General features: G+C 34.3%; 2 protein-coding genes across 7 annotated transcripts; one reads left to right on the top strand and one right to left on the bottom strand.

Moving 5' to 3' along the window:
• Positions 1-7: 7 nt before the first annotated feature.
• On the top strand, positions 8-7193 carry LOC122572882 (ATP-binding cassette sub-family C member 4-like). Its single transcript, XM_043738499.1, has 16 exons — positions 8-146; positions 225-335; positions 667-1054; positions 1423-1554; positions 1634-1825; positions 2004-2312; positions 2400-2930; positions 3201-3506; positions 3637-3843; positions 3904-4402; positions 4528-4758; positions 4993-5229; positions 5308-5570; positions 5677-6116; positions 6198-6327; positions 6667-7193. Exons 1-16 carry the CDS (start codon positions 73-75, stop codon positions 6853-6855), a joined length of 4239 nt encoding a protein of 1412 aa, XP_043594434.1. The 5' UTR covers positions 8-72; the 3' UTR covers positions 6856-7193.
• LOC122572884 lies at positions 6933-15993 on the bottom strand. 6 transcript variants are annotated; one of them, XR_006318587.1, is made up of 6 exons: positions 15362-15993; positions 12483-14039; positions 11840-12374; positions 10850-11543; positions 10520-10749; positions 6933-10385 (listed from the first exon to the last, which is right to left on the bottom strand). XR_006318587.1 is itself a non-coding variant. In XM_043738507.1 (6 exons), exons 1-6 carry the CDS (start codon positions 15523-15525, stop codon positions 10647-10649), a joined length of 2928 nt encoding a protein of 975 aa, XP_043594442.1. In that variant the 5' UTR covers positions 15526-15993; the 3' UTR covers positions 6933-10646. The 6 variants fall into 6 exon arrangements, 5 of the variants coding, with proteins under 5 accessions (XP_043594442.1, XP_043594440.1, XP_043594443.1 ...); XM_043738507.1 differs by adding an exon at positions 15203-15232 and having other exon boundaries at positions 6933-10749; positions 15517-15993; XM_043738505.1 differs by having other exon boundaries at positions 6933-10749.
• Between the last annotated feature and the right edge of the window lie 320 nt (positions 15994-16313).

Genomic DNA, 16313 nt, shown 5'->3' with positions numbered 1-16313 from the left:
TGCAGTAAATACCGTGTGGACGTTAGTTGGTGGAAAAATTACGCGGTGGACATATATTAAAGCAACAAAAAAATGGAAGTAAAATTCATGTACACTAAACAAAATCCGCAAGAAACAGCAAATCCAATTAGTCGATTACTTTTTGGGTATAATTTCTATAATATTATTTTACACGTTTTAAAAATAATTGTATATTATTTACGATGTTTGTTATAATATTTTAGATGGATGAAGGACATATTCATGAATGGTACTAAAAGGGATCTCACGTTATCAGATCTATATCAGCCCTTAAAATCAGATACATCCAAAACAGTCACGGATCGATTACAAGAGTGAGCAACGCAATAAATTCTTTAAAGTCACAATTAGCAATTTAGAATCTATTGTCACTGAGTTCCAAATTTCAAAGTTCTACGTTGTTTGTTATTTATTTATCATTTATTTAGTAATTATATCTAGCCTTGCTCTTTCGGGTTTGGATGGACTTCTGAATTTACACATTCTACGTTTGTAGAACGTTTACTAGTTTTATTGGGAAATTTTAACATTTAGAATAATATGAGCAAGTGATAATGATTAAGATATTTTTAATTTTATCTAAATTCCATTTTTACAATAAAAATAGAAAGAAAGTTATTTGTTTTCTCCATTTGCTATATATAGATTCTGGAACCAGGAACTTCAAAAATGGGAACAAAAGGAGAAAGAAACGCATCATTACACTCAATCAAGCAAAGGCAACGACTCTCCTCGTTTAGAAAGAGCTTTGATTCGTACATTTTGGAAAGAATATATCTGCATTGGCCTCCTATTCTCACTTCAATTCACAATTCTAATTGTATTGAGCCCAATTATAGTGTCGTGGATTATCACCTATTTCAGAATCAGTAATGACATCAAACCCATCACAAAAAATGAAGTTTTAACTTATGTTGGTTATCTAATAACGTGCCTAGTAATTTCAGTGTTTATTTTGCATCATTCTACTCTACTATCACGAAAGATAGGCATGAAGATGAGGATCGCTTGTTGCTCGTTAATTTATAGAAAAGTAAGAATTAAAATTTTCGTGATTTTATTAATTTATTAATTTTAAAAATTTGTATAATTATAGTTTGAAAAGGTACAATAGAGTAAAACTAATTATTCAAATAATAAAATATTTGTTAAAAAATATCATAGGAGTTTTTTAGGTATGAATGATGCATCGATAATTAACATTTTATCGTCAATTTATCCTTCAAAGTATATTGATAACGTACTTAACATAAATTAACGGGTTTGCTTACGCTGATTATAAATACTATTATTATAGCTGCTATCGCTGTCATACGGTCTTCGCTAAATTAAAGATATCCTTGAGCTTTCAAAATTTTGTTCGCTTGATATGTATATTTGTGGTATATGTTCCTGTTGTAGATAGTAAGGCTTAGTAAAAATTCCTTGTCTCAAATCAGTTCTGGTCAGGTGGTAAATCTTCTCAGCAACGATGTCAGTCGCTTCGACGAATTAACTTATTATTTAAACTTTCTCTGGATAACGCCCATTCAAGTAATTTTAATTATAAGAGAGATATTTCTTCAAATTTTTATATTTATCTTTAACTTATCCTCCTGTAATTAATTTCTAGCTTACCGTCGTGACCGTGATAATGTGGCACAAAATAGGAGTTCCAAGTATAATTGGTATCGGAGCTCTTTTGCTAATGACTCTTCCGACTCATTTTGTATTTCTTGCGATGACCCGACGATTTAGGAAAGTTGCCGCTTTCTTCATGGATAAAAGAATGCAGCATATGAATGAACTTATAAGTGGTATTCAGGTAACTAAAGAATAAACGTAGGAAATTTAGATATTTGAAGAATTTTTCAATTAAATATTGTATAAATTATTCAAATTAAAAATGTTTGATTGCTGTACTTTTGTGTCACTCTATAGAATCGTATAATTTACGTATATCTATATTAAAACACGTCATAAAAAATTCGATATCTATCCAGGTAATCAAAATGTACGCCTGGGAAAAACCATTTGAGAAGATCGTTACAGCTGCACGTTCCATTGAAATCAAGAAAATAAGAAATACTTCATACATTCGTGCAGTATATCTGGCCCTTATGGTTTTTACAAATCGTATAATTCTGTTTCTAACTCTCTTATCGTACGTTCTACTGGGATACGATCTACGGCCAGAAATAACGTTCATGTTGTCTAGCTACTTCGAGATCCTTCAGCTCACAACCACGCTATTCTTTCCTCAAGCTCTTCTAATGGCTGGAGAAACATTGGTGTCCATTAAAAGATTAGAAGTTGTTCAAAATATAATTAAAATAATGATATTATTTTAACACAATCACTTATCTTTTACTAAAAACAGATTATCCCTCTTTTTCTAGAAATTTTTATTATTAGAAGAACGATCAAATGAAGGAAGGATGCTCGGCCAAACTCATCCAAGCGGAGTCTTAAAGTTTAAGAGAAGAAAGGCAAAGGAAGAAAATGTAGAATCTATTAGAATAATGAATGGAAACCAAAATTTGAATTTAAACAATGTTGATGAACAAGTACAAGTTTCGATAGTATTGGAACGAGTATCGGCGAACTGGGTGCCCAAGCAACTGCCGCCCACTTTGTGTAACATTTCTATGAAGATTGAAAATGGGGAATTGTGTGCTTTGGTGGGCCCAGTAGGCTCAGGAAAATCTTCGATTTTACAGCTTCTATTAAAGGAACTTCCTTTGGGAGCTGGAAGGGTAAAACTATATGGTAAACCATTTCAAGATGTTGATTACGACAAAGAAGGGTACGCGACAAATATTCCGAATTTGAGGATTTCTTACGCCAGTCAAGAAGCTTGGCTTTTCTCTGGATCTGTTAGAGACAATATTCTCTTTGGACAACCTTATGACAAGGACAGATACATGGCTGTAAGTTCTATTGATATACTTTTTGTATTAAAAGTTGTAATAGATTCATTAAAAAGCTAATAATAAAGCTTATTCCAGAAGACAGAAATTGATTATTTAGTTTACAATATTATTTAAAATGGACTATTGAAAAGCTACATATTTAATTTTCAAGTCTATCTAAGAATTCCTCAAAAAATTTTATTTTAATACTTTTTAGATTTTCTAATTATATTAAATGTAATTAAGCGATGTTCCGAGTTAAATATATGAAGAATCGATACGTTTTAGGTAACGAGAGCTTGTGCTCTCACAAAAGATTTTCAGCAACTCCCTTATGGTGACATGAGCAATGTAGGAGAAAGCGGGTCCTCTTTATCCGGAGGACAAAAGGCGCGAATAAATCTGGCACGAGCCGTTTACAGAAAAGCGGATATCTATTTATTAGACGATCCTTTGAGCGCAGTGGATTCACATGTGGCTAAACATCTCTTCCACAGGTGTATCAAAAACTACCTTCATGGAACGACCAGAATTTTGGTCACCCATCAATTGCAATTTATCAAACAGACGGACACCATTGCAGTATTGGATCGTGTAAATATTTTTATTAAACAAAAATAACTTTAATATAATTTATTCATTAAGAATAGTTTTAAAATTGTGAAATAAACTTTCTACAAATTGAAAAAAAAATTTTTTCTAATCATCTTCCGTATTTTTCAAGGGTTGCATAAGCATGTATGGAACGTATGCAGAATTATCCAAATTTAACGAAAACTTTGTAAATATGATGAATCGCATTAAAACATCAACGGAAGCTAGAAAAGAGAGTGAAATTGTAGAAGCTTCTGAGAACTCCTTTGCGGAGAAGAGACCCAGTAGAAGTGGTATCCGTAGATTGTCTTCTGTAGTATCCACTAACAGTAGCGTGGTAATTATAACATATATTTTGTAACGTTAAGAAATTAGTATCTGATATAATCATTTTTAGGTTTCCTACAACTATGAAGACAAAACATCAGCGCCAGATAATGATGAAGCCATGGCATCAGGTCGTGTCTCCAACAAAGTTTACAAGAAATACTTTCAATACGGTGGCTCCATTTATGCACTACTCACTTTATTATTTACCTTAATTATATCCCAAGTAGCAACTAGTGGAAACGATTATTGGGTGTCCTATTGGACGAACCTTGAAATCATAAGAAATTCCTTAAATGGAAGCCAACCATTTAAACCTCAGTATTCGGTTTACTTAATGAATAACACGATACTGTCGCATGTGTTCACTTTGGACAAATATGGTCTCTTAACTACATCTAACGCTATATATGTGTATACCTTTTGCATCATAGCCTGCATTGTGACAATATTCGCTAGGAATATATCCTTCATGAAGATTTGCATGAACGCTAGTAAAAATCTTCACGACATGATGTTCTCTAACATATTGCAAGCGACGATGACCTTTTTCCATCGTAACGCTTCTGGTAGATATCGCTTTAAAATTTTCTATATCGTAGAATTTATTAGTGAATTATCATATATATTTTAAAAGTGTTTATTTATGTGAAAAAGTCAATGTAAATTAAATGACGTGAATTTGTTTCTACAGGAAGGATTTTAAATAGATTTTCCAAGGATATGGGTTCCATGGATGAAATATTGCCGAAGGTGATGTTAGAGACCATCCAAGTATTCCTTGTGATAATCGGCATTAATTTCATGGTAGTAGCCATGAATTATTGGATGCTCATTCCACTAACGGTATTTCTTATTCTATTTTATTTTACAAGGAATACGTATCTAAGAACCGCTCAAAGTATGAAGCGTCTTGAGGGTATAGGCAAGTATTTCATAACTAGATTGCGAATATTTATGCATTTTTATGAAATATCAAGGTGTAAAGACCCAAATTAGTTATTATAATATTTAATGGATGAAACAGGTTTCTGTTTAGAAAAGTCTATTTATAATTAAGCCTGTTATATTAGTCTATTTATAATTAATTGTTATAATTATAATTAATTAATAAGAAAAATTCATTATAAAGAGCTACATAATTCTAATAAATCTGCAGCAAAGAGTCCAATATTCTCCCATGTAAACGCTACATTAAATGGATTGACCACTATCAGAAGCAGTGGTTCGAATATCGTGGAGTTAGTGCAAAAACAGTTCGACGATTTACAAGATGTGCATACAGGTGCATGGTGCATGACCATAAGCATCCCCGAAACTTTTGGACTGTATATAGATTTTGTCGCGATAATGTTCGTTGCGTGTGTCTGCTTGTCTTTTATCCTAGTGGATACAGGTAATATAAAAGAAAAGAAATTAGAATTTTGTTTTTGTAAATTTTCACTTAAAATATGTTTGATATTTCTGATCATAGGTAACGTCCTTGGTGGTAACGTTGGTTTAGCTATATCGCAGTCGTTAATTATAGTTGGCACTTTGCAACACGGGATGAGACAAAGTGGCGAAATGATAGCTTACATAACATCTGTAGAGAGGATCTTACAATATATTAATTTGCCTAAGGAAGATCCATGGACCAGCGACAATCCACCACCAGCAGATTGGCCAAAACATGGACAATTGGATCTGAAGAATGTTAGCATGAAATATGACGAAGATGAAACTCCTGTATTAAAGGTGATGAGACAAGAACAAATATTATGCAAGAATTGTTAGACGAATATTATTTTAATGAAATTATGAAATTCTAATTATTTATCTTTAACTTCTTATATTTTCACAGAACTTAAATTTGACGATAGAAGCGGGATGGAAAGTTGGTGTCGTAGGTAGAACTGGCGCAGGGAAATCGTCTTTAATATCAGCGCTTTTCCGGCTATTTGCCGCAGGATTGCAAGGAGAGATTAAAATTGATGGGAGAGATAGTAGTACATTAGGTTTGCATGAGTTACGTTCGCGAATATCGATTATTCCTCAACACCCATTTTTGTTCTCCGAATCATTGCGTTACAATCTGGACCCATCTCATATTTATAATGACGTGCTACTATGGGATAGTCTTCGACAGGTCGAATTGAACAACCTTGTACTGGACCAAAGGGTAATGAATGGCGGAAGTAATTTGAGTATTGGACAGAGGCAGTTGATATGCTTGGCTAGAGCAATTTTAAGAAACAACCGAATATTAGTCTTGGATGAGGCTACAGCTAATATCGATACGCAGTAATTTTAATATTTTGTATAACTTTCACGTTCACTAGAAATTTTAATTTCTTATGTATTTAACTATAATTTTTTTTTAAGCACGGATGAACTAATTCAAAAAACCATAAGGACGAGATTTGCTGACTGTACTGTCATTACAATTGCTCATCGTCTGCATACTATTATTGATAGTGACAGAATTATAGTAATGGACAACGGTTACATAGCGGTACGATTCATTTTAAGATTAACTGGAAATATGAACACGTATAGGTGTCATCGATATTGTATCATTGACATTCTAGTTTATTTTACTTGAGGATAATAGAGATTCATTAAGATCCAATAATTTACATTCTAGAGCAAAAAAACTCTAAATTGGTAACTATAAATGCTGGATTCTAACATAAATTTGTTTTGTTTTTACACATATGTATTCATACTTGAGTTCAATAATTTAAATTGGTTGGGAGAAATAAGAACAAGGCTTCGTATTACAACTTAATATACATATATATCTACATCTTTATGGTGAACATTATAATATATGTTATATCTATTAAAACAGGAATTCGGTTGTCCTCATGAATTATTACGAGACAAGCCCGAAGGAATTTTCTCCAAAATGGTAAACAACACAGGAGTAACTATGGCACAATCTCTTCGGGAGCAAGCACACCTGGCTTATTTAAAGAACACTAGAGAAATAAGTTTGGAAGACGATACGACAAATATAATCGCGCAGAGCTCTCTTTGAAAAGTCTCAAAATTAAAAAATCTCGTGATGTAAGAAATACATATAATGCAATGATTAGGGTAGATAATTAAAGACTATTTGAAATTTCTCGTATTTATTTAAAATTGAAAGTATCGATACAAACGTGTGCTCAAGGAAAATCAATAATTCTTTCTTCTCTTCGCACTTATATTCCTCGCCTCTGCATTTCACCACAATCACTTCGTCGTTAGAGTAACAGTTTATGAACTGTAATTGCATCATCGATATAATGACATAGAGTTTCAAGAAAATGAATTGGAGAAACATGATTGCGTAAATGTGAATTAATAAAGATTAAAATACATTTCTGCAAAGAATAGAACTTTTATCGTTTTACAATCCCCTTACTGTATCTCTTCCTGATTCTATTTTTTTTTCTTGAGGCAGTGATAGAACTGAACGTAGAAGATTGTACATGTTTTCCCCCGGAAGGATTTATAAATAAATTAATGAAAAGAATAGAAGAGAATATTTTTAGAATATGTTAACTCGTATGGTTTGGCAGCTAGTTCTACGATTAAAGTGTAGTGGAATAATCGGTAATGTCACTCTTTACTCTTAGATGAGATTATGCGCGACCTCGTGTCATTCTTATGTTGTAAAAGGCAATATGTTCTGTACTCTATTCTTTAAGAGTAAATCCCTTAATAATAGATCAATTTTTGTTTGTTCTACAAATTTTAAACGAACGGGTACACGATCTGGGTATAAGTCTTAAATATATATATAATATATATGTATATATATATATATATATAATATTTGGATTCTTTTTCCTCTTAAGTAAATTCGTTACTAAAGTAGAGCCTAGTATAAGTATACTCTTTTTTCTCTTTTACTCTTCATAAAATGTATTTCTCTCAAAACTCTAAGTCGTGTATTTGGATTAGAATAGTTTAAAGGAGACGACACGCGGTATCGAATTCCCCCGTAAAAGTATTTTTGTTTCTAATACTCGCTACTTATATTGAGCTACATGGTCTGCGTAAATTAATATCACTCGGATATCTGATTACATAAAAACAACACAGCCTATACAAAACGAAACTACGTCAAATTATTTATATGGAATGATAAAACGATGAACACACATCCATAAAAATAATAATACATAGTGCTTCTAGTTAAGCTATAAAATTCTGAATAATTAATTTTCTAACGATTGGAGAACAAAATATTAAAAATCTAAAACCCTTTATCTTCTTTTGTTTTTTTTTATATACATGTCATTATGCTCTTTCTACAGAAAACAAATGAATAAAATTATTGTATAACGCGATGTATAATACCATATTTAGATATCACAATTAGAAATATTTTAAGCAGACCACGGTATGTACATTCAGTTCTCATATATTATTACATACATGGAAGTGCATCTTTTGTCATATCGAATCCATTTCACAATTCCGAAATTCGTTGCGAATTTTCGAAAAAGTTGTCATTACTCTTTTCTTTAAATGTATAGGAAGAATGGTTTATAATCACGATTATTGTAAAACATTTTGTAAGAATTTTAGAAAAAAGAAAAAAGATAAATTTTGCAAGGAATTCACGTATAGTGTGATACAGATCCCAGGTATTAGATATTCCACTTCTAATTTGTATGTACGTCCTCTAAAGGCTAGATACATAATACATTAACTGTTAACTTTCGAATAGCACTTATCATTACATCTTTTGCTTTTTTCTTTTTTCCTTTTTTTTTTTTTTATTTAATCGTCGCATCTCGCAATTTTACTTTCAGTCCTTATAGTGATGCTTAATTTATATCCTCTTACTCGATATATTCATGTACCATAATCTATTATCATAGTTACTTTGAATTAAAAACTATGTTTGATTTATTCCTCTGAATCGTAATTCGTGCATCTAAGATTAAATTTTTCGCTTTAAAATATTCAATTGATTAAATCGTTTGTGTACGAATCATCTAATTATAAATAACCGGATAGGCGAATATCTCCTTCTCTTTTATTCAAATAATACGTATTAGTTGTTCAGTTGTAACAGCAATTATATTTTAATAACAACATTTTAACATTATCGAGTGCTTTATAATCGTAAATTATATCAGTATCTTCCAACACTTTGTGTCACAGCTATGTTTAACTTTATTTTGTAAGTGCATCTATAAACTGTAGTACTAAATATTGTATAACAGCGATTTTTATGAATGATCCTTCTTTTTTTTATCATTTTTAGAATATTTTCAGAAATATCCTCTAATTCCTTCTATTTTTCTATACTTTATTTAGTTCAATTGGTTTTCATCTGGTTAATAAGAATATAGTTTACTAACCTGTATATATTGTTGCAAACTAGTTAGTTAATTTTTAAAGGAACGTAAATTGTAAATGAATAAATGCATAAATATGCAATGAGAGATACAATTTCTAAGATATTGTGTACGATCATAAATAAATTCTATTTATCGAAATAGCAAATTAAAATGGAAAATTAATTAATTAATATAAAGAAATGAAGAAAACACTGTTATATAATATTGTACCATAAATTTCAACTAATTTTTTTTCGTTTCCTTCTTTTTTCTCACAATCTCTTGTGCGCTGGAACTTGACCTACAATTGTTCCCTTATAAATATAGTACTTTTGTAGTATATTTTCTATTTAGCAAATGAAAAATAATAGATATCAATATCATCAATGTCGACAATTTTTTTTAGCAAATTCAATAAGCTTTCGAGTTAAATAACTATTTTTACTTTTTACAACTCTCTTTTTTTATTTTCAATGTAACTTATTTAAAATATATAATTAAATATCTGAGCAAAAGTCATAAAAATATGTTTAAAACTCTCAGAAGAAATATAGATACTGAACACGTTAAAATTAACTTTTTGGCATCGTCGATAGATGTAACTATGATTATGTAATCAATTTCGATCTTCCCATTTTTATTTAAATTTAACTTTGTTTCCCCTACATTAAAATATAAAAAAGTTATCCTCTTCTGCGTTTGAAATACTTCGTCTATTTTTTTTTCTTTTCTATTGCTGCTAAAAATGTTATATCAGCTAATCGAAATTAAAATATCTTTTTCTTTTTGGCAGTTACAATATCCTTTGAGCAATATGTGTGATATTTTTTAAATTATAGATTTATTCCTGTATATTATATTAATTGCATTTACTATCTCTCTGGTTTATAAAACATCGTGTCAATGAATGAAGTTACAGTGTCATAACGTAACTTAGCCATACACTTTTGGTATACAATTTTACATTATACCTTCAGAAGTATTCTAGTTTTTATAAAGCAGTTTCTGTAACGATACGTATTACCATTCACTTCTCACTATCATACACTCATTATGCATGAATGAGAACACTGATACTGCTATCACTCTAACTGTCCTTACAACAAAGTGATACGCTACGTTATTCAAACTTGAAATAGTTTTCCAAAGAAACAGAAAGCATCGCTTTTGCGTCCCATCCCTATTGCACTGTTTAATCGTGATAGCACGTTACAGTTATATGTAGTATCTAAAAAAATAGGAACATGTAAACGAACAAATATTTATAACAATTACAATTAAGCAACAGCTGCAAGTTTAAAATATATAATGAATTAAACGTAACAAAAAAATAGATAAATGCTATTTTAGAAAGAAAGATACTTCGACATTTGGTTTACGATGCCTGGGGATAGTGTTAAGTTAGTGGACGGTAAAGCACAGAGAAATATTGCTAAACGGTTGTTTCCCGGTCTACATGGATATATTCCACAAAACCGGGCTGCTGTTGTCAGGATGCTGCTCCCAGTAGCGTCTCCTCTGTCGGCGCTCGCCTCGGTCTATTGCTTTTTTTTGTACCCTTATAGTGAAGTCTTTTCGTACGCGCTTTTGACCTGGAATAAAAATAAAAAATTAATAACTATATAGACTCTCTTCTTTCTTTCTCTCTCTCTCTCTCTCACACTCACTCGCTCTCATGCTTTGTGATAATACCTGCTAATCAGTACCACAAAGAAGCACGCAAAGGCAGCGATAATTCCAGCGACACCGGCTAATACCAGCCACATTTCCGAAGGTAATAATCCAAGTAATTTCGCCCCGTTACCACAATTCGCTTCATCGTGCCCGGACGGACAATGAGCTCTCCCATCACACCAAAGACTCGCAGCAATGCAAGCGCTTAATTCGGGACACTTATGGGGACAATCTCCGTTAGCCAATGTCTCATTCTCTATTCCTCTTTCGGGTAAACGTAGCTGTCTACGTAATGCAGCTCTGCTCTTCGAAATTTCTAACCACGAAGCTGCAGCCTGACCTGATTCTCTTGCAACAAAGTCCAGCAAAAGCGCAGGAGGTCGTGGTGGACCTGGCCATTTACCCTCGCCGGTGCCTCCTAGCCATTCTTCGGAGAAGACGTGAACGGTGAACTCTCTTGCACCTGGTTCAGCGGGACACACTACTTTTAGAAGTTTCGGCGGCCAACCAGAGTAAAGGAGGATTCTGTTGGTGGTTGGACATTTGCTTTGTTCGTTCATTTCTGATATCGGCGATGGTTCTAGGGGAAGGAACCAGCCCCAAGTTAAAACGAAAAGGGACCTGTTTTCGCGTGCCTCCACTAACCATGGAAGTCCTTCACAATAAATATCTGGTCTCGATAATGGTGGAGCCACGAATCGTAATTCACCACCTGCAAAAAAGAGAAATTGTTAATATACTTGAAGAATCTGTGACTGTTATAACAAACTAGTACAAAACTGTATAAGGTTTTAAAATTATAACTTTTTATTTTATGAAACAAATTGTGTAATTAAAATTGCGTTTACTAAATGTCTTCATAATGAATTTACAATAATAAAAATAGAATTCAAATTAACTCAAATTAACGATAAAATAAAATCTTTAAATTACTTATAGAGATAAATATAATATACAATTTTGTACACGTTTTCTGTACATTGACAAATTAAGTAGTAAAATAACAACCTTCTCCGCGTACTCTTTGCTTTCTGGGACACTCGGGTGCACGAACAAGTTCGAAGCTAGCATAAAAAAAGAGAGTTTCAAAGTCTTCGTGCGGAGCTTGTTGTTCGATTAAAAACGTAATCTCCAAAGCTCTGCTCGAAGAGATGTGCGTCAATGGAAGATGCGACGTGTTATCACATAAACAAGCTCTCGGAAGCTTTACATCCCGCCAGGGCGCTTCGTATAAAACTAAACGAGCTTCTCTGGAACCCACTTCTTGAACACAACGTGGTCGGCCAGTATGAGGATCTGGCTCGCTCGTGCAAATGGTAGACTCGCCTAGACTGACGTTGTGCAACGTCAATCGCACTCTCTCGTCCGCACCAGCCTCTATACGATATCTACAGTCTAATTTGGGGGATCCACCTCTTCCAAAAAGACGAACGTCACGAGGTGATGTTACCTCGCCGCTTCGAACTTTGCGCCATACTCTGCTGCAAACTCCGTCTCCCCAGGGTTCGCCAACTTGAGTGGTCGAAATAAATTCGTACTGTGCCTGTGCGAATAAATAGGATAATACACAAAATGATAGAATATGTCCTAATAATTTCTCGATAAAGATAACACCGAATTGGGGTCAATAACGATGATATTATTAGCTTACATTAAAGTTAACCGTATGAAGTGCAGTACCCAACAACGTTTCCATACGTAACGTTAAAGATGGTGCGACTGTAATGTAACTTTCATCCTCTGTACACGGTCTCGTGCTTCTAGTGACATTCCTCAGAGCCGCGTGTGCACACAACTTAGGTGTGTCGTCACAAAGCGTGGCCATTGGAAGTCCAGTGGACGGTGTACCATCCCAAAATATCAGCTTTATCGCGCAAGGTACATCCGACTGAGAACTGGCGTTGTTCTCGACGCTACCCGTTAAGTCCCGCTGCGAGTACGAGGAAAAGTAGATCCACACTCTGTCTCCAGCGGATCCTTTGATATTCCAAGTACAGCTGGAATTTGGTGGCAGTGCGTGAAGCGGCGCTCTCAGTATGCCGCTCCTTTTGTTAGTACCATTTACAAAAAAATGGCAACCTTGAGGGCCCTTCGCGTAGTCGAGGCCATCAGAGTCGACGTAAACTACTTGAATCTCGAGTTCGAGCCTCAAAGCAGAGGCACCAAGGGGGATGGCTATCGGGGAACTTCGGAACTCCACTTGCATAGTTGGACCTCTGGCAGTGATCCTGGGTAAAGGTCCTCCGCAATAAATCAATAAAATCGAATCTTCTGGTCTGACCCCGTCTCGAAAGATAAGATGATCTTTCTCCGGGCGGCAATCTTGCCATACACTTAAAGTACTATTGGCTGTGGTAATCCCGACTGGACCAGTCGGCGTAGATTTCACCGAAATCATAGCATGCTTACAGGTGGGCACCTCCTTCTGTCTTATAGTTATCGAGCAGCTGGCATTTCTCGGATATTCCCCGGGATAGTTGGGACTCTGTAGTCTACATTGCTTCAAATGACATTCATAAAAGTTTCTAGAACAGTAAGTACCTGGCACGGGGGAGCCCCTTTCGATCGGAAGCTCAGGCTTTCCTAGTCTAGCCACGGCTTCGTTGCGCGCCACAAATCTGTACCTTAAACGAAATTCAAAAGGTACGCTGGAAGGTGCGTGAAACAATCGTATAGAAGCCGTGACTGTACTCGTCTCGCTGTAGTAAGAAGCTTTCCCTTCTCCAACTCCACACCACGAGCCACCCGTAAAGTGTCTACCTAGTTCTGCTAATTGTAACGACCCTTCAGGACAGCTGGTAACGAAGCTATCAGTGTTTGGGTCTACTCTGCCCACGCTGAACGCATCCCACAAAAGTTGTACAAGTTCACCGTACCCCTGGCCAGCAGCGGTGAACGTTAAATGACAAAGGAATGGCAGACGTTCCTCGCTAGGTCTCGGAAGATCCAATTTGTATGTACGTCCTTCGCGTCCGTGATACGTACGATTACAGGGTGTACACATCGCTGGCTCGTCACTATTATCTCCGCAATCATCTCGTCCATTACAGTACGCGTCAATCGGTACACAATGCCCATCCCGGCAAGTTAACTCGGCCAGACCACAATCGCCAGCTGCCACACGGTCTGTCCAACCGAATAAAAGTATGAACAGAACTAGAACAGTTACACGAAATCGTTTGTAACCACCTCCAGCATCAGCTATCTCCTGTGAACAAGCGTTCATAAAGTTTTTCGTTGTAGATAGAGTAAGATTATTTAGAAAATTCGTAGTGAATGTTAAAAAAGATTTAACAACTATAATTAATAATTAGATTTCCTCCTATCTATGACTTTATGAGTATTTTCTTTAAAAATTGTTGTTCAAAAATTATTAATGTGTGAAATAGTGATGTAATGATGAAATAATTTTTTGTTAATATCCTAATAGCATAGTTCAATAAATTACATAGGTATTCGTTTTACGGAAGTACTTCACAAATTTTATAATACGTTCAACCTACTTTTCGACATATTAACAATCAATTCTATCACTATAGAGCACTGTCACGTAAAAGGGGGGAAAGAACCATTTACCGAAGTAGGTGAACAAGTTAAATCAAATACTTGGACCACACTGTACAAAGACCAAAAGTGTACCAGCAAACAATGCATTTCAATCCAGGAGATGGCACTTAATTACCTCTCTTATCTTTTATATATTTACACAAATACTTTGTACAAATAAAGATACTTCAACCGTGAAATTTTTTCATCTTGATAGACTTCTCTTTATGATTGCTGTTTGTGATTTTAAACAGTCTTGTCAAACACTTGCTATGGATAGCTCTATATACGTGAAGATAATCGAAAGCATACACATACATACACATTCTCCGTTGCTTGCATTAAACGGCGAATTTTATCACGAATGACTTCGTTGAAACGAATCGGAACGAAATCTCTCTCGAGATAAAATCTAGCTTTTGATGTGCTTTTCGCTTTCATACTTATCTGTATGCATTATTGCGTGAAATCGTTTCTTATTTTTCACGATATAACTCAAGATACACTACCGTTCTTTTTGACACCAAACACATGTAGATCTATATTAACATATTTGTGGCTGGAAATTTTAAAATTCAATAGTTTTTGTAGTTAATTTCAAATATCATGAATTAATAATAATAGTTAGACTACAGATGTTTATGCATTCTGAAATAATTTAAAAATTTAAAGATATATAGAATACACCTAATATGCAAAAATATAAAAGATATCCAAAATAAAAAGATTATTGCGGTATTTAATAGGTGGAACAAATCTCTGTTTCCTGAGTTATACATTCATAAAAATATGAAATTGCATAAACATCCGCGTCTAATTGATTACCATAAAAAATTCCCCTTTCCTCGGAATCAACTAAGGTGAAAAACCGAATAATACACCAGTGGCCATTAACATGTTTAGCACATCAGTAGTGATAAATAAAACTATCAGAAAAAGTAAAAAGTTAGCAATACAAAAATTACGTATATGATGATATATTACGTATATGAGATGTAAGGATATAATAATCTTCATGGAAAAAACAATGACAATGTTTATAGAGATCCAGAATGAGTGTGTCAACTTGTAAAACGATGCACGCAAAGGTTCTTGTTCAAAAAACACTTTTTGATTTATTAATGTGTGAATCCATTTACCATAATCATCTGTCAGTGAAACGAACATCACAACAGCAAGCCTGAATCGATGACACCGAATCAAAGTTCTACGTTCGAGGGATCATATGCCTGAAAAGTGGTTCAAGCACGTCGAAACTGTGACTCTTGACAATAATGACAGCCGACATAATTATAATAACGGATCACATTGTTAATTAACATCACTCCCGAATTAATTTATGCTCACTGAATGAGCTATATAAATTAAAAAATTCAGTCACCAACACGAGAGATTCACTCTTTCGTTTTCTCTTCTTTTTTTTAGAATGTACTACACACTTAGCAACAATGACAAAGATATCGTAAGTCACAACAGAGAATAAGAGCTCAAAAGAGGGTAACGTTTATACGAGGCAGAAAGTCCAGTGACCGAATCCAACTCTACACTGTTAAAAGGTTGATGCGCAACTGCACACTGCACAGTAAAGAGAAAAGCCCGGAGGGCAGCTTCGCTGCAGGGCATACCGGGGTAAGGGTGATGGAACGAAACGGGGCTGAGCTCAGGGGCCTGGCACCTCAATGCATCGATCGCCGTTTGGTCCTTTTCTCTCCGTTTCAACGCCCTAAACCACGCTACGTATCGCACTGACGTAGCTAACGATCACAATACCCGGCTGCACTAGTCATTAACCACGCTTTTCTTTAAATCACCCAAAATGAAAATGAAATTTCAGTAAATATTAAAATATGAATAGCGTTTAAATATTTGGTTTCAGTATTCGATATATATATATACATAAATTATATTACTTTTCGTGTACACTACACTTCTTATT

The sequence above is a fragment of the Bombus pyrosoma genome, linkage group LG11 (assembly GCF_014825855.1).
Source record: "Bombus pyrosoma isolate SC7728 linkage group LG11, ASM1482585v1, whole genome shotgun sequence".
Classification (NCBI taxonomy): Eukaryota; Metazoa; Arthropoda; class Insecta; order Hymenoptera; family Apidae; genus Bombus; species Bombus pyrosoma.
This window is presented reverse-complemented; position numbering and strand designations above follow the sequence as displayed.